This window comes from Oncorhynchus mykiss, chromosome 16 (assembly GCF_013265735.2).
Source record: "Oncorhynchus mykiss isolate Arlee chromosome 16, USDA_OmykA_1.1, whole genome shotgun sequence".
Taxonomy (NCBI): Eukaryota; Metazoa; Chordata; class Actinopteri; order Salmoniformes; family Salmonidae; genus Oncorhynchus; species Oncorhynchus mykiss.
Window position 1 is genome coordinate 33,472,903 of NC_048580.1, and position 24,801 is coordinate 33,497,703.

General features: G+C 41.1%; 1 protein-coding gene and 1 long non-coding RNA gene across 2 annotated transcripts in view; both read right to left on the bottom strand.

The window, feature by feature from the left end:
• Nucleotides 1–10,934, bottom strand: part of LOC110491041 (multiple epidermal growth factor-like domains protein 6) — a 64,415-nt gene extending 53,481 nt beyond the window's left edge. The window contains exon 1 of the mRNA XM_036945770.1: nucleotides 10,553–10,934. Within this exon, the coding sequence (XP_036801665.1) occupies nucleotides 10,553–10,721 (169 nt within the window). The 5' untranslated portion in view covers nucleotides 10,722–10,934. The remainder of the gene's footprint in view (nucleotides 1–10,552) is intronic.
• Nucleotides 10,935–11,217: 283 nt separating this feature from the next.
• The window catches only part of LOC118939523, a 47,228-nt gene continuing 33,644 nt past the window's right edge, over nucleotides 11,218–24,801 (bottom strand). The window contains exons 2-3 of the long non-coding RNA XR_005036508.1: nucleotides 14,334–14,456; nucleotides 11,218–13,213 (exon numbers count right to left, since the gene is read on the bottom strand). This is a non-coding gene — a long non-coding RNA (uncharacterized LOC118939523). The remainder of the gene's footprint in view (nucleotides 13,214–14,333; nucleotides 14,457–24,801) is intronic.

Consider the following 24,801-nt stretch of genomic DNA (forward strand, 5'->3'; position numbering starts at 1 on the left):
TGTTCCCAGACACATTCCATGTTCCCAGACGCAGCTTTCCCAGACGCAGCTGTTCACAGACGCAGCTGTTCACAGACGCAGCTGTTCCCAGAGACAGCTGTTCCCAGACGCAGCTGTTCCCAGATGCAGCTGTTCCTAGACACATTCCATGTTCCCAGACGCAGCTGTTCCCAAACGCAGCTGTTCCTAGTCGCAGCTGTTCCCAAACGCAGCTGTTCCCAGACGCAGCTGTTCCCAAGCGCAGCTGTTCCCAGGCGCAGCTGTTCCCAGATGCAGCTGTTCCCAGACACATTCCATGTTCCCAGACGCAGCTGTTCCCAAACACAGCTGTTCCCAGACGCAGCTGTTCCCAGACGCAGCTGTTCCCAAATGCAGCTGTTCCCAGACGCAGCTGTTCCCAGACGCAGCTGTTCCCAGATGCAGTTGTTCCCAGACACATTCCATGTTCCCAGACGCAGCTGTTCCCAAACGCAGCTGTTCCCAGACGCAGCTGTTCCCAGACGCAGCTGTTCCCAGACGCAGCTGTTCCCAGATGCAGTTGTTCCCAGACACATTCCATGTTCCCAGACGCAGCTGTTCCCAAACGCAGCTGTTCCCAGACGCAGCTGTTCCCAGACGCAGCTGTTCCCAGACACATTCCATGTTCCCAGACGCAGCTGTTCCCAAACGCAGCTGTTCCCAGACGCAGCTGTTCCCAGACGCAGCTGTTCCCAGACACATTCCATGTTCCCAGACGCAGCTGTTCCCAAACGCAGCTGTTCCCAGAAGCAGCTGTTCCCAGACGCAGCTGTTCCCAGATGCAGCTGTTCCCAGACACATTCCATGTTCCCAGATGCAGCTGTTCCCAAACGCAGCTGTTCCCAGGCGCAGCTGTTCCCAGATGCAGCTGTTCCCAGACACATTCCATGTTCCTAGACGCAGCTGTTCCCAAACGCAGCTGTTCCCAGACGCAGCTGTTCCCATATGCAGCATGTAAATGCTATAAGGATTTGAAAATGTTACTACTTCTCACAGCCAAGGGACAATTTACTGCTGGAGGGTCTGACTGGATGAAGAGAGTGAAAGCAAAAACACAGAAATTTGTGGAACAACAAGAGATGTAAGCAGAAGGACGCCACGATGAAGCTTAGAAATTAAGGGTGCAGGGGTCTTAGTTTCATTGCTTTAACAGCCAGGAGCCAAACAAAGAGTCATGCTGCGTTTAGATGAGGGATGCAAAAAAACGTCCTACCAGTCGGGATATCAGGACAAGAAAGCAAGAAAGAAAATGATGGCAAAAGCAAGCCAGCACTACAGTATGCGTTGCTATGGTGATTTCAGTAAACACACATCCGGTAGAGGACAACACTATGGCAGAGGGCAAAAGTTGAAATATTTTAACTCTGGTGGCAAGTCCCATCTACCGTGGTGGCTGACGGCATTCACCGCCAGCCAGCCTCAATGGCATTTACAATCGTTCTCTCATTGAAAACAATGACATCTGGTTTGCCGTCTACCGTCTACCTCGTACCATGTAAAAGCAGCATTACTCAAAGTGAAACACTCATATTTCAAGTGAATGACACATTACCAACTGTATATGTACAGTATACAGAAACCAATTATGGTTAAGAAGAAAAATAACCAAATAACATCATGGTTCTTCCCAAATGACTGTTTTCACATATGTAGATAATGCTATGGCGCTGGAGATAGAAACTATGAGGTTGAAAAGTGCTGAAATATTGCCCTTTAACAGTGATGGAATGGGTGGCCTTTCTTGATAAACACAAAGCAGTGCCAGACCACCCCATGGGGTGCTGTAAGGTAGAGGGTAAGGTAGGGTGTAAGAGCACTTGACTGCAGCATTGATTAGAGGTCAGTCTCTCTCTGAAGAAGGAAGGCAGACTTGTCCAGACAGCTCATCAGACAGTCTGGCACACTCTCTGAGGCTGCCCATGATAAAAGGGCCTGATTGCACTCAGGACTTGGTAGTACTCCTGTGATGATGATTAAAGGCCTGCCTATTCTCCTCCATGAGATAAATAATTATGTCTGACCCCCGGTTGGCCACCAAACTTAAATGGCCAGCAGCCTCTCTGTGATTAAATACTGTACAATAGGCGCTACTAATGTATTTCTCACTGCGCTGGCAACCATATTAACATTCTGTTGGCAAGATATCTGGGTTGCAAATCATTGTCTTAAGGGGGTAGGCACTTTGACATACGATATGTTTCTTACCCCAACGGTCAAAGGCATCCGTAATTTTTTTAAGAGGGAGGTTAACAGCGTTAACTTTTTCATTCACATTACAACTGAACAGAATCTGGTCTAAGCATCAGCTCCACAACCTTATATCCTCTTGATAATTACAGGGTGAAGCATGAAGGTGAAGATTACTCTCGTATGAAACGATGGCAGACAAAATGGCCGTTCACGGGTCGTGAACGTTGACTCCACAACAAAGTGGGGAGTATGCATTTCAATTTGAAAAATAATCATTGTTTCATCAATCATGCTGCTTTGACACACTGGCAAGCTCTCACAAGCACGCACACTCAGGTGCGTGCGCACACACACACACACACACACACACACAATCCAACCTCAGAATTGTTAATAAAGCAGGAGAATAAGGAACAGAAAACAGCCCATTTCCATCAAAATCTGTTCTCTCTGGGCGCTACAGTAACACACTGTGTATTTGCTTATCTGTGTCTGTGCAGAATAGCCTCCAGTTTCAGTACATTAAAGAACATTATTTTACACTGTATACAGTACATAGTCTACACATTTACATTTACAGTGTATACAAAGTGAGCCTCCCAAACAGCGTACTAATCGAACACATGCAGACACTACAGGCTGATGAGGACCCCCCTGACAGATCTGCAAAGAATCTTGACAAGAGGCTCAATTGACACACTGTGTGTCTACAACCACCTAAAAGGAAGTGTTTCCCAAACCTTCCATAACAAAGCCCTCACCTACAGAGAGATTAACGTAGAGAAGAGTCCCCAAACAGATCCTACAGAGTCCCAGGACAGCAACACAATTAGACCTAACCAAATCATGAAAAAACAAAAAGACAAATACTTGACACCAGAGCAGCCGGAAAACATGTGGTGAGACAGCATTTGCCCCAATGCTTTTTCATCTGGTGTGGCGCTGTCACACTACTTTCAAAACACTGAACGCGTTTACCAGACATACTACTTAATTTCAGGTCATAGAAAAACTTTGAAAAACATTTTGCAATGGAAAAGAAAGCAGGTTTTTCTTACTGGACAAGTTACATACAGCATCTCTCCCAATTTTAGCTTGTTCGCCTCAGTTTTGCCTAGTGGATGCAACCCTCTCCCTGTCATTTCACGTGGTAACCCCCACGCTCACTGCGACAGGTGAATTCACTTGTCAGTCACAGTGGTCTCCTAGCTACAGCCTACAGAGCCTCATCAACCACACCTCTTAACAACTAGTTTAGCTGCACAAACACCTTGTTGTTTAACTTGATTTCTTTCTTCGCTCACACTCCTCTCCCGTCAGTAGAATCTGACTTTGTGGCTGTGATTTAGTGGAAACCCTCCTCTCCTGTCTGCTTGTTTGCTTGCCTCATGAGAGAGTGAACACACATGTTCATGGAAAACAAGGTGTGTTAATAAAAGCAGTTAATAAAAGCAGTCATCCTCTAAAACTAGCTAGAATGTTCTAATCTATAGCTAGCTAAGAAAACGACTAACATTAGCTTTAGAGTAGCCTAGCTAAATAGCTAGCTAGCGAGCTAACATTAGCTAACTAGGTTGATGCAATCATGCAGCCAGCCGCTAACGTTCACAATTTAGACTTGAATAAATGTGTTTGGCACAGGATAAAGAAGATGAAATGATCTCCTGCTGCTACCCAAGGTCAAGGGAGACTGAAGTTCCTGAAGAGGTTAGTCAGTCAACATGGGGGACTAGTATGAAGAAAGCATGAAAATGTATGGATAAGACCTGCTAAATGTCTAAAAATGAAAATGTAAAAATGTTAGTCCAGTAATGTTCCAGTAATATAATTGTATTTCCACTACAGGTGATTAATCACTATCGTTGGTGGCGCACAAGTCACTGTCTTAAAAGTAAAAAACCTACCAATTCTGCCACAGAGCAGTTTACACAAACAATATGAACACATTTGTTCAACCATAACAGATGGATGGCTAATGCAGAAAGAGAGAATTGACCATAACGTTCACAAATACAGAGAGGCAGCTATCATCAGTTTTTTTCTACAAGCCAGTGCATAGTGATACCTACTGATATGAACTGGTAATGCAGGTTTGGTTAGAATAGAGCGCAGTAGAATGAGTGACATGCCGTAAAATCTACTTCATGAAAAGGGGGGTATTATTTTCAATTAACATTTTGAAAGTACTTGATTTAGTGATTGAATATAGGGATTTTACAGGCAATCAGTTCCTACGGTGAGTGCTCAGGTTGAACCAACCTCTGGTGGGCCAACAACCTCTCAAAAACCTCTACCTCAATGTCATTACGACAAAGGAAATGATCGCGGACTATAGGAAACAAAGGGCAGAGCACGCACCCATTCACATCGACGGGGCTGTAGTGGAACGGGTCAAAAGCTTCAAGTTCCTCAGTGTCGACATCACTAAGGATCCATCATGATCTACACACACCAACACAGTTGTGAAGAGGGCACGACAACACCTCTTCTCGCTTAGGAAGCTGAAAGGATTTGTTATGGGCCTCAGATCCTCAAAGTTCTACAGCTGCACCATTGAGAGCATCTTGACTGGCTGCATCACATCTTGGTATGGCAACTGCTTGGCATCCGACCGCAAGGCGCTACAGAGAGTATTGCTTACGGCCCAGTACATCACTGGGGCCGAGCTACCTACTATCCAGGAATTTTATACCAGGCGGTGTCATAGGAAGACCCTAAAAATGGTTAAAAAAAAACTCCAGCCACCCAAGTCATAGACTGTTCTCTCTGCTACCGCATGGCAAGCAGTACCGAGTGTTTCCAATTCACATGACCCGACATGAAAAAACCCAGTACTTTAGTCATAGCACAGATGAAAAAGGAAAATACACAAAAAAGTATGTGGACACCCTTCAAATGAATGGATTTGGATATTTCAGCCACCCCCATTGCTGTCAGATGTGTAAAATCGACCACACAGCCATGCAATCTCTATAGACAAACATTAGCAGTAGAATGGCCGTACTGAAGAGCTCAGTGACTTTCAACGTGGCACCGCCTTTCCAACAAGTCAGTTTGTCAAATTTCTGCCCTGCTAGAGCTGCTTCAGTCAACTGTAAGTGTTGTTATTGTGAAGTGGAAATGTCAAGGAGCAACAACGGCTCAACCACGAAGTGGCAGTCCACACAAGCTCACAGAACTGGACCACTGAGTGCTGAAGCGCGTAGGCCGGTTGCAACACTCACTACCGAGTTCCAAACTGCCTCTGGAAGCAACGTCAGCACAAGAACCTTTTGTACTTCAACTATTTGCACATTGTTACAGCACTGTACTGTACATAGCCATAATATAACATTTAAAATGTCTCTATTCCTTTGAAACTTTCATGAGTGTAATGTTTACTGTTAATTTCTGATTGTTTATTTCACCTGCTTTGGCAATGTATATGTTTCCCAAGCCAATAAAAGCCTTTTTTTTTATTGAATTGAGAAAGAACAACTGCAGCAAGTGAGCAATCCGTCAAGGAAATCAGCCTCTGGCCCCTGTTGCTCTGACCAACTTCTCTCCCTGACCTCACAGTCATTCACTGCTCATTGAACTCTCATTAACAGCCATGAAATTCACACAGACTAGCACAACAAAACACAATTGTAATGTCCTAAACAGCTGCCTTAGGGTCGCTCTCACACTTCCAGCCAGCATCAACATGATTGAAACTGGAACCATGAACACACTTGGCTGAGATGATAGAGTATGTATCTTGGTGGTTACAAGACTGTGGTCTTCTGTGGTTCAATCACTCAGTGTTTAAAGATTAGGAGTATGGAGTGCAGCAGAACCTTGGTTTTGGGAAGTAATATTGGCATATGTGTGTGTGAATGTATGTGTACGTGTGTGCATGTGTTTGTGTGTGTGTGTACGTTTGCACATAAATGTGTGTGCATGGGTGCGTGTGTTCTTGCCTGTGTCCATGCATCGGCATGTGTGATCTGATGCCAGGATCTTCCTGTGCTTGCCATACTCTTACTGGACAATGATAAGACACATAAAAAAAGCAACAAAGTCCAACTGTCATAAATCAGGAGGATCCCAGGAATTCATCAAGTCAAAGAAACAACAGAGAAACTGCTGCATCTGCAGATTGACTATGCCAGGAAGTTTATAATCTCTAATCTAAGACATACAGCTCACACTCTCGCATCACCCTCCCCTGATGCTGACGCGGGTTACACCATCTAGAGTTAGGGTGCCGACACTGGGATTTTGTGTCGGAGAATTTGCTTTTTCATGTAAGTCATACGATTTCCTCTGTATTCTGAGTGTGGCCGTAGCAAAAAACACACCATACTTGCTTAAAGCATCCAAGGACATGGTTTTTCCTTTCCTTTTTTCCATGACGGCCATCCCATCACCTTCCCAAAATGTATCCGTTGATTTTTCCAATTTAGGAGGATGAAGCTTTGACAGCTGTAAAACATTGTTATAAAGGCAATATGTAATCCAATTCAAAACTTGCCTTGAGGCTACAGGTATGTGATGCCACAGTCAGACCCGCTTCCAAAGCAACCAAAAAAGGAGAGTCTCACAAGCCTTGATTGTATAAAAACAAAAAATGATTCTCCAAACAAAAGGTTTCACGTTTCCAAACAACGGTAATTTCATAGGCTATAGTCGATCCATGATCAAAGCATAAGCAATCTGATTTAAACATGTAGTAGTAGTAGTAGTACTCAAAAACTGTATGTCACCCCTCCATAACTGGGGCCTAGCTTAGCCATAATACCATACCACTAAATAGGTATAGGGAAGGGGAACAAGGGAAAAAGGGGTGTGCCCAGGTGAGGCTCCATACTGCTTTCAAATACCCATGATAACGTAATAGAAAACTCAAAAACATGATTCCATCAATCATACTCCATAATTCTAAATGCAATATTCATAATTATATTCAATACGTCAATATTTCGTGATTCTAGTTAACATTTATCATGAGACTGAAAGTAAGGGAATTTGGCTCCAACAATTCACTTCCTTGTTTTATTGTTATAAAATATTGAGTTGAAGAGTGGAGGCTTCAGGTGTCAGTAAATGGAATTACAGTGCCTTGCGAAAGTATTCGGCCCCATTGAACTTTGCGACCTTTTGCCACATTTCAGGCTTCAAACATAAAGATATAAAACTGTATTTTTTTGTGAAGAATCAACAACAAGTGGGACACAATCATGAAGTGGAACGACATTTATTGGATATTTCAAACTTTTTGAACAAATCAAAAACTGAAAAATTGGGCGTGCAAAATTATTCAGCCCCCTTAAGTTAATACTTTGTAGCGCCACCTTTTGCTGCGATTACAGCTGTAAGTCGCTTGGGGTATGTCTCTATCAGTTTGGCACATCGAGAGACTGACATTTTTTCCCATTCCTCCTTGCAAAACAGCTCGAGCTCAGTGAGGTTGGATGGAGAGCATTTGTGAACAGCAGTTTTCAGTTATTTCCACAGATTCTCGAATGGATTCAGGTCTGGACTTTGACTTGGCCATTCTAACACCTGGATATGTTTATTTTTGAACCATTCCATTGTAGATTTTGCTTTATGTTTTGGATCATTGTCTTGTTGGAAGACAAATCTCCGTCCCAGTCTCAGGTCTTTTGCAGACTCCATCAGGTTTTCTTCCAGAATGGTCCTGTATTTGGCTCCATCCATCTCCCCATCAATGTTAACCATCTTCCCTGTCCCTGCTGAAGAAAAGCAGGCCCAAACCATGATGCTGCCACCACCATGTTTGACAGTGGGGATGGTGTGTTCAGCTGTGTTGCTTTTACGCCAAACATAACGTTTTGCATTGTTGCCAAAAAGTTCCATTTTGGTTTCATCTGACCAGTGCACCTTCTTCCACATGTTTGGTGTGTCTCCCAGATGGCTTGTGGCAAACTTTAAACGACACTTTTTATGGATATCTTTAAGAAATGGCTTTCTTCTTGCCACTCTTCCATAAAGGCCAGATTTGTGCAATATACGACTGATTGTTGTCCTATGGACAGAGTCTCCCACCTCAGCTGTAGATCTCTGCAGTTCATCCAGAGTGATCATGGGCCTCTTGGCTGCATATCTGATCAGTCTTCTCCTTGTATGAGCTGAAAGTTTAGAGGGACGGTCAGGCCTTGGTAGATTTGCAGTGGTCTGATACTCCTTCCATTACAATATTATCGCTTGCACAGTGCTCCTTGGGATGTTTAAAGCTTGGGAAATCTTTTTGTATCCAAAACTTCTTCACAACAGTATCTCGGACCTGCCTGGTGTGTTCCTTGTTCTTCATGATGCTCTCTGCACTTTTAACGGACCTCTGAGACTATCACAGTGCAGGTGCATTTATATGGAGACTTGATTACACACAGGTGGATTGTATTTATCATCATTAGTCATATATGTCAACATTGGATCATTCAGAGATCCTCACTGAACTTCTGGAGAGAGTTTGCTGCACTGAAAGTAAAGGGGCTGAATAATTTTGCACGCCCAATTTTTCAGTTTTTGATTTGTTAAAAAAGTTTGAAATATCCAATAAATGTCGTTCCACTTCATGATTGTGTCCCACTTGTTGTTGATTCTTCACAAAAAAATACAGTTTTATATCTTTATGTTTGAAGCCTGAAATGTGGCAAAAGGTCGCAAAGTTCAAGGGGGCCGAATACTTTCGCAAGGCACTGTATATGTGACTCATTTCAGGAAACTAGGCATATGTCGAGCGTCACTACTTCACAGGAGAGGTATTTGAATGAGCTATTTTTTTTAATCAAAATGCGTCATTTGGTAGAAATGCCTTCTGGAACGTATGAACTTCAATGTGCCGTAATAGCAAACTTGTATGCCATCTGTAAATCCGAATAAAATTGTTAAATTACGAGCCGAGATGGTTTAGCAGAAAAGACAGGAACCTTCCCGCTAGCCATGATTGGCTGAGAATGGATGGGGATGGGCTGGACATGCCGAGAGATGAGTTTGAATTGGTGTGCTATGTAGCACGCTTCTGTCTATAACATGAGCTGCTCAGTATATGTTGGTAATTCTTTCTAAAGCAGCCTTTTTTAACGATATCATGAAGAACTGCAAAAGTGTTGCTAATGCTCTCCACTTTCTGGAGGACCGAGTTTTGAAATCTGTGGAATGCCCGGTAGAAGCAGAGTATGATAGCTAAGGAGATGGAGAAAATTCAGGCATTTTGATTGCAAATATGTGGAGGGAGTTGAAAAGAGAACACAGAGAAGGCTGTTGTAAAGAACTCCTGTCTCTGGATTACATCTTCAAACTAAAGGCAACCATGGCATCCGTGACAGAGAGGGAGAAGCGTTCATCCATGTATACCGTTAAGAGAGTCTAGCTAGCTATATTTTCAGATATCATACGTTTCTAATTTTGTCAGAAAGTTATTTTCATTTCAAGTTAAAGCATACTGTTAGCTAGCTAGCTAACGTTAGCTGGCTGGCTCACTGGCTAAAGTTATGTGTATCATCTGTGTAGTAATATTATTTGTATCTCAGAACCACTTGCATTGCTAGTTATAGCCTAATGTTAGCTAGCTAGCTAACATTAAACCTGGTTGGTTAGCTTTAGCTACCTGTAGATTCAAACAGGGTAGAAAAGTTATGAGTTAAGATTATGGTTCATTGTTTAGCTAGCTAGTTAGTTAGCTACATGTCTAAATAGAAGACTCCACTATGCAAGTAACCATTTCACTGTACCTGTATTTTGTAATTCTCTCTGTAATCAAGATGGCCAACCTCGATATAGACTTGCATGGTCTCTCTCGCTCTCTCTGTCCCGCTCGCTTTCATTTCTACACAGGGCTCATAGAGCTCATCTTCCAGTATATTCCCCTTAACTGCAGCACCAGTGTATCCTGATCCCTACTGCTTTCAAAGTACTTTATACGTGTCCCATTACTCCACTCACACATTACCATTTTAAACATGCAAATAAATGCAGGTTAAGCCATTAATGTAGGTTACAGCCCTATATAGGACAATGAAGTTGCATTGCATTGTATTTGTAACAAACAAACACACACACACACACACACACACACACACACACACACACACACACACACACACACACACACACACAGAGATAATGTGTCTACATGTCAGATGTCAGTAGACACAGAAGCCTTGATTCAGAATTATAATCTCTTAGATATAATCAATAAAAACTACAGGTTCCCTTGCATTCCAGGACGTTCAAGTGACAAAGTCGAATGTCATATTCTACACACGATGACAGATATGACATGATCTTGCTCACAACGGGGACTGATATACTGTACTATGGTAGAGCACTGTGCACACAGCACATACTTCTCACTCACCTGCACCTTTCATGTGCCCCGTGTTGTAGCCATTGTATCCATAGAAGCAGGTGTAGCAGTTCCTGCGCTGGTAGCGGTATCTGCCAGGCCCGTTATTAGCTCCCTGACCTGGGCTTAGCTGGCTCCAAAAGCCCACTAGAACCACCACGACCCATCCTAGGGATGCCATGGTCTTAACAGCACTGAAAGTGTGAGATAAGTATCTACAGATAACTAAGCTTGGAAGTTAGAAGATTTGTAGATAGAATAGTAGAACTTGTACCAAGCTGTTGATAGTATCCCAAAGGAGGTATGATGACCGCACCAGTTGACTCTCTGGGTTTAAGTATAGTAAGTAATTTTCTTTGTTATTTCAGGCAGCATTTCCTCTATCTAACTCTCTCCTCTCAGCTTTGACAGACATGCTGCATGTTTCTCTCTTTTAGTTGGAGACCCTCCCTCATCCCTCCTCCTCCTCTTGTTCTCATTCTCCCTTCCTCTCTCTCCATTCACCGAACACAGGTCCACACTCCTCCTCCATGTCCCTCCCTCCTTCTTCCATCCTCAGATGCAATGACAGAAGCACAGTTCGAAGCGGAGAAACACGAACAACTGAACCACACAGGAACGTTCATAAGATATTGAATTACACCACAATAAAAGCATTTCAACACATGAAACTGTTAAAAACTCATATTTATTCACATGATGGACTCGATCAACTTTATCCAAAGTATATTGATATAAGCCCAACATAAATCAACACGTTAATGTCATTTTGGACATTAAAGGCATTGTGGGATTTGCAAGGGCTGTTCTTGATGTATTTAAATCATCTACTGCTGTGCATGGATGGGAGCAGCGAGGGAATAGCCAACTTCAGCTGAGTGAGGGAAATAGCACGGTAATAGTGTGGTCAAGTGATGTGCCAAGCAAGCCATACGTGAGCTCATCTATAGAATGACAGAGCCTGAAGTAAAACAATTTTAAAGTTGAAGCTCATTTACTGCATTTCTATACATTTAAAACACTTTAAAATGTCATGTGGAGAACAGAAAAAAACAATCAAAAAAGACACTGTATAGTCGCTACTGTGTAGCGACTGTATATTGTTGTGTATTATAAGATATTACTGCACTGTTGGAGCTAGAAACACAAGCATTTTGCTACACCCGCAATAACATCTGCAAAATATGTGTATGCAACCAATACAATTTGATTTTTGTTCAGTCAGTTGTAACGATGAATTGCATAAAATCATAATCTCTTTACATAGATATCTCTTTTCTTCAAATTCCATACCATTCAAATTTGTATTCCGAGGCATTAATAATGATGCTTCTCTATCTGTCTCCTCTGCATCCTCCTATATGCTTCCTCCTACATTCCTCCTGCATTGTTTGTTTGGGGGATGTCTGTAGACAAAGCAGGAGTTGTGGGACGGTTCTAAAATTGCCTTTTGTCCGGCATCTTGCGAACACACTGCACTCTAGTCTCAACCTGGGGTAATTCTGGGGTAGTTCATTTCACGTATCAGGCCCTCGGCATGAACTGCAAGAGGGTGGACTTTGCTGTTTGAGTGAGTGGTGAATGTGCTGCTAAAAAATAACATATGTGAGGCAAATCCGGGGGACAGAGGAAATCATTACGAATAAACCACCGTTGATGATTCCACTCATTCACAAATAGTCACATACGATTAAAACTGTCAGATCAAGAATATAAGCATTCTGAGCTTTCATAAACACTGGGAGAAATATTTAGATGTTTACCCGTAATACATTTTCTTTATTGTGTACAAAATATATATTTTTATAAGGCTATTATAACCTCTGTAAAAAGACGATCCAGGCACACAAGCCTCAAACGTTGCTGTGTTGATGATGCTGCGTATGTAGCATGCAGGCAGCATCCACCACAGTGGGGGTGTATCAGTCATGTCTCACATCCTGAGGCTGTCCTAATATGGATACCGTACAGTACCACAAAAAATACTTGGCTCGTGTACCTGTGCCATAAGTCTATGATACAAACCAGACACTCTGCGACACCTTAGACATTGTTCAGCAGCCAGTCGGACATGATTAGAAAGAGATTGGGCTGTTCACATTACAGTGGTTCATACTTTCCTGAACGCACCTCCATTGACTAGGCTAAAGGCCTGCTTTGAAGTGAGAGCATTTTATGTTGGCTTTGCCTCAGGGATCCTCTGTCTTTTCCATGGCAGTGAGACTCTTGGGATGAATTGTTCCTGTCTTTTATAGGTACTGTCCTCAGGCCAAAAGGTCTGGACTTAAATAGGACACACATGAGCACCAAGCACAAACACACACATGGACATGCAAACACACACAAACATGCACGCAAACACACACATACACACACAGAATCATTGTAGCACCACTACATTTCTGCGGCTCAGCATAGATTTTTCCCAACATGCTCGTGCATACGTTACACATCTACACACCTACACTCCTGCTTACTGTAATACAGCACGGCATGGACACAGCTCCTGGAGGCTTCTTATGAATAATGAGGCCAAGGAAAGAAAACATAGCAGTTCTTTCAACCCGGGAAAAGCCAAGACTTAATGTAAACCGGACAGGACATTCTTCATTCTTAATGACTTTCCAAACATCTGCCTCTTCTTTTCATTTCAATAGGCGGCTGTTGGGATTCCTAGTGTAATAGAGAAAATAGCTATCATTGCCATGACCGAAGAATATGTAGCTCCCAAGGGGACCAACACTTTTGGACAAAAAGTAAAAACAACAGTGAATTCTTTGTGTCAAGAAGTTGTGCGATAAACATTCAAAGGATTAAAAGAGTCATTCATTTATTTCCGATGGATATGTGAGAGGTTGAATATATACTTTATTAAATTACAAACTAACTTGAGGACTCTCTCCAAGGCATGAATTAAATGTCCTCTGGAATGTTGTTTTATTAGCGTTGTCGAGTGCCTCTGGATTTGACACTGAAGACGAAGAGGAAATATTTGTGAGGGTAAAATGACTAACAAAATGTGTTGCATCAGACAGTGTACATGTGTGATCCTCTGCTCCAGCTCTACTCACTGTGGGGCTCTGTGTGTCGGTGAGTTAATTAGTGTGGTTTGAAGGTAGCTAGCTAGACACTAAACTACCATGTTGCTAGATACGCCAAAGGACTAAAGGATATTCTCCATAGATTTTACCTGGCAAATGTTTTTGAGTCAAAAAATTTCAGAATCCCTGAAAAGATTCAACAACATCAACTTTGCATCCTTTTTAGTATACATGTATGCAATGAATCAGGGCACAAAGACAACCATGCATGTATGGCAGATTAACGCTACACACTAATTACAGAGATCCCCTTGTAATAACACTGCTTTGTGCAATCACTTCCTATTCGTCAAAAAGGTTGGCTGAGATCAGACAGACCACCACAACTAAGCACTAATGACGTGGCTAAAGCTATGGTGAGGAGAACCTTTCATCTTGAACATATTATTATAATTACGTTCCGGCCCCCCGATCATCCGCATCTGACAAATAGAGGCCTGAGGCTGAATTTACTTGCCTACCCCTGCCATACAGTATTCTTTGTTAATTCTGTGAACCCTTACCATTCTGTTTTAAAGGGAAAGATCACCCAAATTGCAAAATTACAAACTGCTTACAGGGTGAGGAAATCGATATGTAATTTTGCAATTTGGGTGAACTATTCCTTTAAGTCATACTGCAGGCTTGAATTCACAGATGCTTCTGGGACCAGTGTGAGGTGACAGGTGACATCACCGCGTGACAGCACTCACCTTGGCAGGTCTTGCCGTCCTCCCTGAGCACCTGGCCGAGTGGACACTTGCAGTAGAAGCTGCCAATGGTGTTGCAGCGCAAAGTCTCACAGCCACCGTTGGTCTCCTCACACTCATTCATATCTGAGAGGGAAAGAGGGGTTTAGGGGTTTGTAAGTAGGGCCCAGAGCTTTTATAACCATGTGACCTGACTAGGAAAATGGATACATTATATGGGCCATAAGACTTCTGACAAAATGTTTTAATTGGATTTTTATGCTGAGTCATGTGGTCATGGTGCATCAGGTCAACTCCTCTGCCTTCAACCTTGTTCACTGGCTTTCCTACCGCAGATTTCACAGGGAAATTTGCTACATCCCTGGAGGCCATTTTGAAAATGGATTAGTTCAAACAGATACATCTTGTACTGTAACCACGAACAGCCCAATGCCAGAAAATAACGGACGAAACATCTTCCATAAACAACTTCCAAACATGGCAAATTACTTCAACCTTTTTTTCATTATATTTCAAGAATCGTATCATTGCCAATGGAAAACACAAACAGAGATCTGAAAAACCACAACCTCCAGTTTCGCTGGCTCCAACTCCTGACCTTTTCAAAGTAGATGACAGCGAAATGGCTGCACGGTGCACATCCAACTTTCCAACATTAGGAGCAAACATTTTCCAGCTCGTCTTTTTGAACCGTTAGTTAAAACATTAGTGCAACTGTTCGCTTCAATCAGTGCATTCTGCCACTTGTCTAAGCTGCCTAATCAGAAAGGATCACATCAATAGCTCTGGTATTAAATACAAGTAATTTTTCCAACCATTTTTAACAGATAGATTATTTCACTTAAAATTTACTGTATCACAATTCCAGCGGGTCAGAAGTTTACATACACTTAAGTTGAATGTGCCTTTAAACAGCTTGGAAAATTCCAGAAAATGATGTCATGGCTTTAGAAGCTTCTGATAGGCTAATTGACATAATTTGAGTCAATTGGAGGTGTGCCTGTGGATATATTTCAAGGCCTACCTTCAAACTCAGTGCCTCTTTGCTTGACATCATGGGAAAATCAAAAGAAATCAGCCATGACCTCCACAATTCTGGTTCATCCATGGGAGCAATTTACAAATGCCTGAATGTACCACGTTCATCTGTACAAACAATAATATGCAAGTATAAACACCATGGGACAACGCAGTCGTCATACCGCTCAGGAAAGAGATGTGTTCTGTCTCCTAGAGATGAATGTACTTGGGTACAGAACAACAGCAAAGGACCTTGTGAAGATGCTGGAGGAAACAGGTACAAAAGTATCTATATCCAGAGAAAAACAAGTCCTATATTGGCATAACCTGAAAGGCCGCTTAGTAAGGCCACTGCTCCAAAACCGCCATAAAAAAGACAGACTATGTTTTGCGACTGCATATGGGGACAAAGACCGTACTTTTTGGAGAAATGTCCTCTGGTCTGATGAAACAAAAATAGAACTGTTTGGCCATAATGACCATCGTTATGTTTGGAGAGAAAATGGGGAGGCTTGCAAACCGAAGAACACCATCCTAAACGTGAAGCACGGGGGTGGCAGCATCATGTTGTGGGGGTGCTTGCTGCAGGAGGGTCTGGTGCACTTCACAAAATAGATGGCATCATGAGGAAGGAATATTATGTGGATATATTGAAGGAACATCTCAAGACATCAGTCAGGAAGTTAAAGCTTGGTTGCAAATGGGTCTACCAAATAGACAATAACCCTAAGCATACTTCCAAAGTTGTGGCAAAATGGCTTAAGGACAACAAAGTCAAGGTATTGGAGTGGCCATCACAAAGTCCTGACCTCAATCCCATAGAAAATGTGTGGGCAGAACTGAAAAAGCGTGTGTGAGCAAGGAGGCCTACAAACCTGACTCAGCTTTACACCAGCTCTGTCAGGAGGAATGGGCCAAAATTCACCCAACTTATTGTGGGATGCTTGTGGGAGGCTACCCAAAACATTTGACCCAAGTAAAACAATTTAAAGGCAATGCTACCAAATACTAATTGAGTGTATGTAAACTTCTGACCCACTGGGAATGTGATGAAAGAAATAAAAGCTGAAATAAATCATTCTCTCTACTATTATTCTGACATTTCACATTCTTAAAATAAAGTAGAGATCCTAACTGACCTAAGACAGGGCATTTTTACTTGGATTAAATGTCAGGAATTGTGAAAAACTGAGTTTAAATGTATTTGGCTAAGGTGTATGTAAACTTACAACTGTAGTCCCCCCATTTGATGGGACCAAAAGTATTGGGACAAATGCACGTATGTGTATTAAAGTAGTCAAAAGTTTAGATAATTGAGTAAGTTACAGATGCACAAATAACATACCCCGAAAAATGCTAACCTGCCCAGTTATTGCAATGGTTAGAGGTTAGCATATCTTGGGGGTATGATATTTGTGCGTCTGTTACTTTCTCACTCATCATTATTCACGATTCATTCAGGACTATCCGTAATCATGGTACATTCACATGCTACCATACTCTATTCTTATTTACAATGACAGTGACTCCAAAATGACACAATACATTATTTACCAATCATTTATATTGGGGAAAAAAATTCTGAAACACAACCAAAACAAACAGCAAATGCATCCAACAAGTTTGTAGTCACAAGTTTGATGTAATCATTTCCTGCTAGGAATATGGGACCAAATACAAAATCTTTGACTACTTTAACACACATAAGTGAATTTGTCCCAATACTTTTGGTCCCCTAAAATGGGGGGACTATGTACAAAAATCTCTAAACGATTCACCAGATATGGATGAAAATACCCTCAAATTAAAGGTGACTGTCATGTTCTGACCTTAGTTATTTTGTTATGTCTTTGTTTTAGTATGGTCAGGGCGTGAGTTGGGCGGGTTGTCTATGTTAGTTTTTCTATGATTTGCTGTTTCTGTGTTTGGCCTGGTGTGGTTCTCAATCAGAGGCAGCTGTCAATCGTTGTCCCTGATTGAGAACCATATTTAGGTAGCCTGTTTTCTATTGTGTTTCGTGGGTGATTGTTTTCTGTTTTCTGCTGTGTGTCTGCACCAGCCAGAACTGTTTTCGGTCGTTTCTCTTTGTTATTTTGTTATTTCCGTGTTCATTTAATAAATATGGACACATACCACGCTGCACCTTGGTCCTCACCTTCTTCCGCCGCCAACGGCCGTTACAGTGACAGTCTGCACTTTAATCTCATGGTCATTGTATTATTTCAAATCGAAAGTGTTGGAATACAGAGCCAAAACAACAAAACATGACACTGTCCCAATCCTTTTGGAGCTCACTGTAAGTTGTATCGACTCTAGCCCATCTCTGTACCCCACACATACAGATAATTGTATGGTCCCTTAGTCAGATAGTGAATTTCAAGCACACATTCAACCACAAAGACAATGCTTCACAAAGAAAGGGCACCAATTGGTAGATGTGTAAAGAATGGTGAAGTTATTAATTAGGCTTTGGATGATGTATTAATACACCCAGTCACTACAAAAATACAGGCTCAGTTGCTGGAGAGGAAGGAAACTGCTCAGGGATTTCACCATGAGGCCAATTGTGATTTTAAACAGTGTTGAATGGTTGTGATAAAAATGTGGATGGATCAACAACATTGTAGTTACGCCAGAATACTTACCTAAATGATTGCGTGAAAAGAAGGAATCCTGTTCAGAATAAAATATTCCAGAACATTTTGAACATCCGGTTTGCAACAATACAAAGCGTTATGTTTGGAGCAAATCCATCACATCACATCACTCTTCATATTTTCAAGCATGGTGGCTGCATCATGTTATGGGTATGCTTGTCATTGCCAAGGACTAGGGAGTTTTTTTAGGATATTGATAAATGGAATACAGCTAAGCACATGCTACATTCTAGAGGAAAACCTGGTTCAGTCCTCTTTCCAACAGACACTGGGAGACCAATTCACCTTTCAGCAGGACAATAACCTAAAACACAAGGCCTCATCTACACTGGAGTTGCTTACTAAGACAATATTGAATGTTCCTGACTTAAATGTTTTGACTTAAATCAGCTTGAAAATCTATGGCAAGACATGAAAATGGCTTTATAGCAATGATCAACAACTAACCTGAATTTCTTAAAGAATAATGGCCAAATATTGTACAATCCAGGTGTGCAAAGCTCTTAGAGACTCACAACTGCAATCGCTACAAAAGGTATTTCTAACATGTATTGTCTCAGGGGGCGAATACTTACCTAATCAAGATATATTAGTGTTTTTCTTTTCATAAATCTTTCACAATTTTCAAATGTTTCATTACATTAGAATATTTTGGTAGATTGTTGACCAACAATGACAATTGAACCCATTTTAACCCCACTTTGTAACAACAAAATATGGAAAAAGTCAAGGGGTGTGAATACTTTCTGAAGGCATTGTGTATCCCTGCTTCTAGCAAAGGTCCCTTTGGTATCACTATAGACAGTCAATAAGGAATGAGGTCCATCAACACTCACTGGATTAAAGCGTAAACTGTTCACAGACAATTCAGGCCAAACCATTCTGTTAGTCAGTCTGCTGCTTCTTCATTGAACTATAAAAGATTCCACAATGCCATTGTAGAAGGGAACAAGTGAATCTTACGGCCAGTTCTTCAGGACCCAGGCCGATAGTGGTGGACACATGTAATGAGACAGGGTTATGTTGGTATGCTGTCTTTACAGGTCTTCAAGTCCTGGCATGCAAACACACGTACACACAGCCACATACGCGCATGTGTTCGACACACACACAAATCAAATGGAACAGAATGTACCTCATATGCCGGCCAAGACCGGCAAAAATATATTCCTCCAGTCCAGTGGGGAAAGCAGTGTCACATTATCAGGTCGGTGCAAGGTTAAGCAGAGCCAAGCCAAATCACACGCCAAAATATTGACTGAAATACGTACATGCAAACACACAAAGCAGGCTAACACAGTTTTGTCGTGTCCAGACAACCTGGGTTCACTTCAAAGTTTCAACCTATCAGACGATCACATTTATCAAGATTGTTGTCTCGCTCTAAAATCATATTAAAGGGGCTTTCAAAGGTGCTAATTTGACAACAAAAAAAAGTCTGAACTAGTCCTAGATACAAATAAGTTTTACAATATATACAGTCAGGTCGAAAAAATGATTGGCACCCATGATAAAGATGATCAAAAAATGATGTGTAAAATAAATAATTCAAGCTATATTGGATGCTCAATAAAATAGGGTTCAAGTCCTGAGACTGAGATGACCCCATAACTGACCATATCACTGACTGACCATATCACCGCCTGGAGTTAAACAGCATTGGCACTTGAACCCCATTAAAAACCTGTGGTTTGAATTGAAGAGGGCAGTCTGTAAGTGCAAACCAATGATATCAAGGCTCTGGAGAAATTCTGGTAACGATTTACGTTGACCACATATCCATAACGCATTTATTATACGTCTATAAGCATTTCATGAACTTGTTATAACAGGTCCCAACCGCATTTTTAAAAGTTAATGAAACATATACATAGCATATCTACATAATGCATTCATGTCATGCTATGCAAGAGCTCATATTTAGGTATCTTAATAGATAAAAATGACAGCGTATTCATCATTATGGCTGTTCTGCACTGCCATACCAGTGTTAGTGAATATGCCAAAAGGTCAAACCGCATTTAGAAAACTAGGCTTATATATAGCCTATAGCGTTCCATTTTCCATTCTTAAAGCATTTATACCTAAGGACTTCATGGTAATTAACTGTGCAGTTTGTCGCTGATCTATAACACTAACATTAAAGATCTATATATAAATTATATGCAGTCAATGTACTGTCATTTCTATTGTTCCATGTATAAAGCATTTACAAACATACCTCACTTATGAGAAATACAGACAACACAGAATGTAAAAGGAAATATGAATAATTTACGTACATTTTCCAGATGTAATGTTAGCTAGCTAGCACAGAAAACTATTGCAAAGGACATCACCACAGACACCTACTATTTACATTTTTCGTTTGAGTTTTCGTGAATAGATTTAGCAAAGATTTATATTCAAAACATTCAAACTAAATTCCACATTTCTCATAACAAGCTATATCTATTTTAGTAAGTAAAATGTAGCTACTAACACAGTGTGGTAAAGCTAGCTAGTGTTTCCCCCTTATTCACTAATGTAACGTTTGCTAACTAGCTGAGAAGGGTCTAAATGCGGCAATGTTTTGTACATTCAGTGTGTTTTATCCTGTTTCACAGTGTTCCACACTTGGAACTTATTTCACAGGCCCAACGAAACAAGCTGTATGTGCATCACCCAAAAAGCAGTTGCTTGCATTTGCAATTGACACTCAACTAACCATTTAAAATTAGAAATACAATGGAATAGTATTGAAACACAGTAGCTAGGTTTGTCTGGGTGTGATCCATGCATTGATTGTATATAGCTGGCCCAAAGAACTGGCCCATAATCATCCATGTTTACCACATTTTCATTTTATTCAGTGAGCCTGGGAGAAAACCAGGTAAAAAAAAAGGGAAAGGAGAGGTAACTGGAAAAAAACGGAGAGAGAAGACATGCAATCCCAATGAATCTTTCCTTGATTCCGTGCATCATTTCTCCTCGCCTCCTTCTCAAATGTATCGAGTATGTAAGTTGCATGGGAGCAGTAATACTGACATACATTGTTTTATATTTGGCTGCCAATCTTGCTCCCCCCATTATGGAATGTAATGTTGTTCATTATTTTGTTTTCCCCATCATCCAAGAAACGGATCAGTGGGGTAAGCTTTGTTCTTCTAACCAGCAGTTTCCCCTACAGTCTATGCGTTTAAATACAAGATTTAAATAATATTACAAAATTCTAAAATGATTTAATTCAATTGAGAGTAAATACATCACCATTAGGTTCAATGTTATTAAACTGAAGCGGAAAGACTGACATTCATTAAACTGGTGCTTATTTTGTCTCCTTCAGGTTATACTGGGAGAAGGGGCTAAGGGGTTTCTTTTTTCCTTTTTTTTCTATTAGGGGTAGATCACCTTAATATTGCAGAAAGATTGTTGCTTCCATCAATGTATTTGTCTGCATCATTTCCAATCCCCCATATATTTTTTTGGTAAATACATATATCCATATACATACAGTGGGGAGAACAAGATTTTGCAGGTTTTCCTACTTACAAAGCATGTAGAGGTCTGTAATCCAAACCCCAACACTGCACTGTGCAACAGCAATTTGATGAATGGGAAGAGACATCAGTTACAAAACACATACGAGCTCTGTCTCGGCAACTCATCTCTGCCTTGTCCGTGAGCGTCTAGGCCAATCATCCCCGCCTTGACAAAAAAGTGTTCTCCTCAAACCACAAAGCAATTTGGAGCGTATACCACCCGGTTTCCAGTCAATTCTCTATTTTTTTCCATGGGCTGATATGCAGTCATGTCGTACCATACCATATGCCAGTACCTTCAACCCTGACTGTATCACAATAGACCTACTGTTCTTGCAGCTGGAATTATTCCCAACCCTCCTTTTGCATTAGATGGCAGCGATGATTAATACAGATTTTAAGTAGTGAGTAATTGAGTAGATGATTTTAGTATTTAACTATTCCTTTTGTTGTTTGTTTGGTATTTTTTAATTACAACCAATCGAAAGCTGAACTGAGCCATCTCCACTTTGGGAAGGGGGGGGGGGGGGGGGGAGTCCTGTCCCAGGCACAGCTAAAATCCCAAGTATCGCCTCTCTCCCTGTACCTCAAATCAACCCTGACGCACGCTTCCTGTTGGTAAGTGTCCCATGAAGGGGACTGTGGGCACTGCCAGTGGGCTCAGCCAGTGGAAGCGCTATAATAGAGTGAAATGGGATCTGGCAATTGCCGTAATGATGGCAATCAGCACTCAACTAGGCCTTCAAGCGAAGCCGATTAATCAGTTTCCCTTTGTATGTCAGAGTCAGGATTTGGCCAAGAGGAGTTGCTGTGGCTCAGAGTCCTTCATGGTCTCAAAGGACTGGACTGCTGTGAGATAGAGGACAGTTGGTTTGGATTTCAACCGCCACTGCTTGAGTGAATATAGAATGTCAACTTTGTAGATGAGCATCAGAGCGCTGAAAAGTCAAGCAATTGAATCTTTCTGCAGAAAGGCTTTATTAATTGAACGCACAAAAGACCTTTGTTCCTTCATCAAGGACTGGGAAGCAGCCTGTCCCTGCCTCCAAGGCAACACATAGCAGCTCCGCCCATTCTGCTCTCATCCAACCAAGAGGATGGATTTGTCACCGTTTTGTGGAGGTGCTTCTACATCTGCGTTGCTTGCTCTTTGTCACCATAGTGTGGGAACATTTCGACATCTGCATTGCTTGCTCTGTGGGGTTGTATAAATACATACATTTGATTGATCAAGAGTCAGGTTTAAACTAAGCTTCAGTTGATGTGCTTTTTCCATTTGTGATGTATTGCAAAAATATATCACATTTTTCCAACTAATATAGTTCATTTCGAAACTGTTGTAACTGTGTAATATAAAACCAATGGAAGATGTAGGTTATTTGCAGAACACCCATTGCAAGTATGCATATAATAAATCACATGCTGCTTGAAACTAAATAGCCACAAATGCTGGTGTAGCCAAAATTACAGGAGATGAGAGGAACTTGATAAATTCAACAATCATATTCAGTTTAGTTCTGTGGTTGTCTGTTTTCCAAATTACTGTAAGCGGTTAGCTGTTAGCCATATTGTCTCTTATTAACCCACAATACACTACAATACATTTGTGAAATTCCAAAGTTTCAACATGACCACTAGAGAGAGCTAAACATCACATTTTAAAATTGCATTTTTCTGCAGCGCATTGCATACAATTGTGTCACCTACAGTATATTACCTTTTCCTTTACACTTATACATATCATGTACACATTTTACACTACATACAGCACCCACACACCCTTTACATGCTTCAGCGAGCAAGTCTCTCTCTATCTCATCAAACAAGTGTTCTGCTTCCTGTCAAACTGACGCTGCATTGACAGCCCAATAGTGGCAACACCGGAGGTCCGTGTCTGCCCTTCAGGATACAAGACACTACTGACAGGCAGTGCAGTGCAAAATGTAAAGTGTTGGCCCTATGTTTCATGAGCTGAAATAAAATATTTTTCATATGCATAAAGTGTTATTTCTATCCAATTGTGTGCAAAAATGTGTTTACATCCATGTTAGTGAGCATTTCTCCTTTGCCAAGATAATCCATCCACCTGACAGGTGTGGCATATCAAGAAGCTGACTAAATGGCATGATCATTACACAGGTGCACCTTGTGCTGGGGACAAAAGGCCACTTACAAATGTGTAGTTTTGTCACGTGACACAATGCTACAGATGTCTCAAGTTTTGAGGGAGCATGCAATTGGCATGCTGACTACAGGAATGTCCACCAGAGCTGTTGACAGAGAATGTAATGTTAATATCTCTACCATAAACAAACTTCAACATTGTTTTAGAGAATTTGGCAGTATGGCGTCGTGTAGGCAAGCGGTTTGTCAACTTTGTGAAGTGCCTCATGATGGCAGTGGGGTTATGGTATGGGGAGGCATGAGCTACGGACAACAAACACAATTGCATTTTATCAGTAGCAATTTGAATGCACAAAAATACAGTGACCAGATCCTGAGGTCCATAGTGAGGGCCATTTTTTTTAAAGGTATCTGTGACCAACAGATGCATATCTTTATTCCCAGTCATGTAAAATCTATAGATTATGGCCTAATTTATTTATTTCAATTGACTGATTTCCTCATATGAACTTTAACTCTGTAAAATCAATTAAATTGTTGCATGTTGCGTTCATATTTTGATTTAGTATATCTTAGTTGTAGCTAATATAAATATACAGTACATTTTGTACATAAAACAGAAAACATGTTACATGCATATAAAATATTGATCAACTGATTGATTTTCAGGACAAACTCTTAAAATGAATGATCAAGGAAAACAGAACCTGTATGCGTATATTGTTAATTATATTTAATGAATCACTTACATTTAGTTCAATATGGATACATTTCCCAGAATGCATTAGCTTAACTCTCAAGTTTACCCTAAAGCCTTCAAAAAGTAGCCAAACAAATTAAATGAGAAGTGGAAATATAATTGGCTATTCTAAACACTAAGGTTAAAGATTATGAACATTGTTACCAGAGAAAATTTATATTTATTCTTTGGGATCTGGAAGTGTGACGTCAGATTCAATGAAACTCTATGTTCTATGACTCAGTGGAATTTCTTTGAATTGCACAGAAACTTAAATTCTACATCCTGTGGGGTGGCACTTTGAATTTCAACTCATGAGTTCCAAAATTCTGAATTGAGCACAGCCTTGATGGAGATAGAAGACTGCAATTTCCATTGCGAAAGTAGTGCTAAATTCATTGGTCATATTT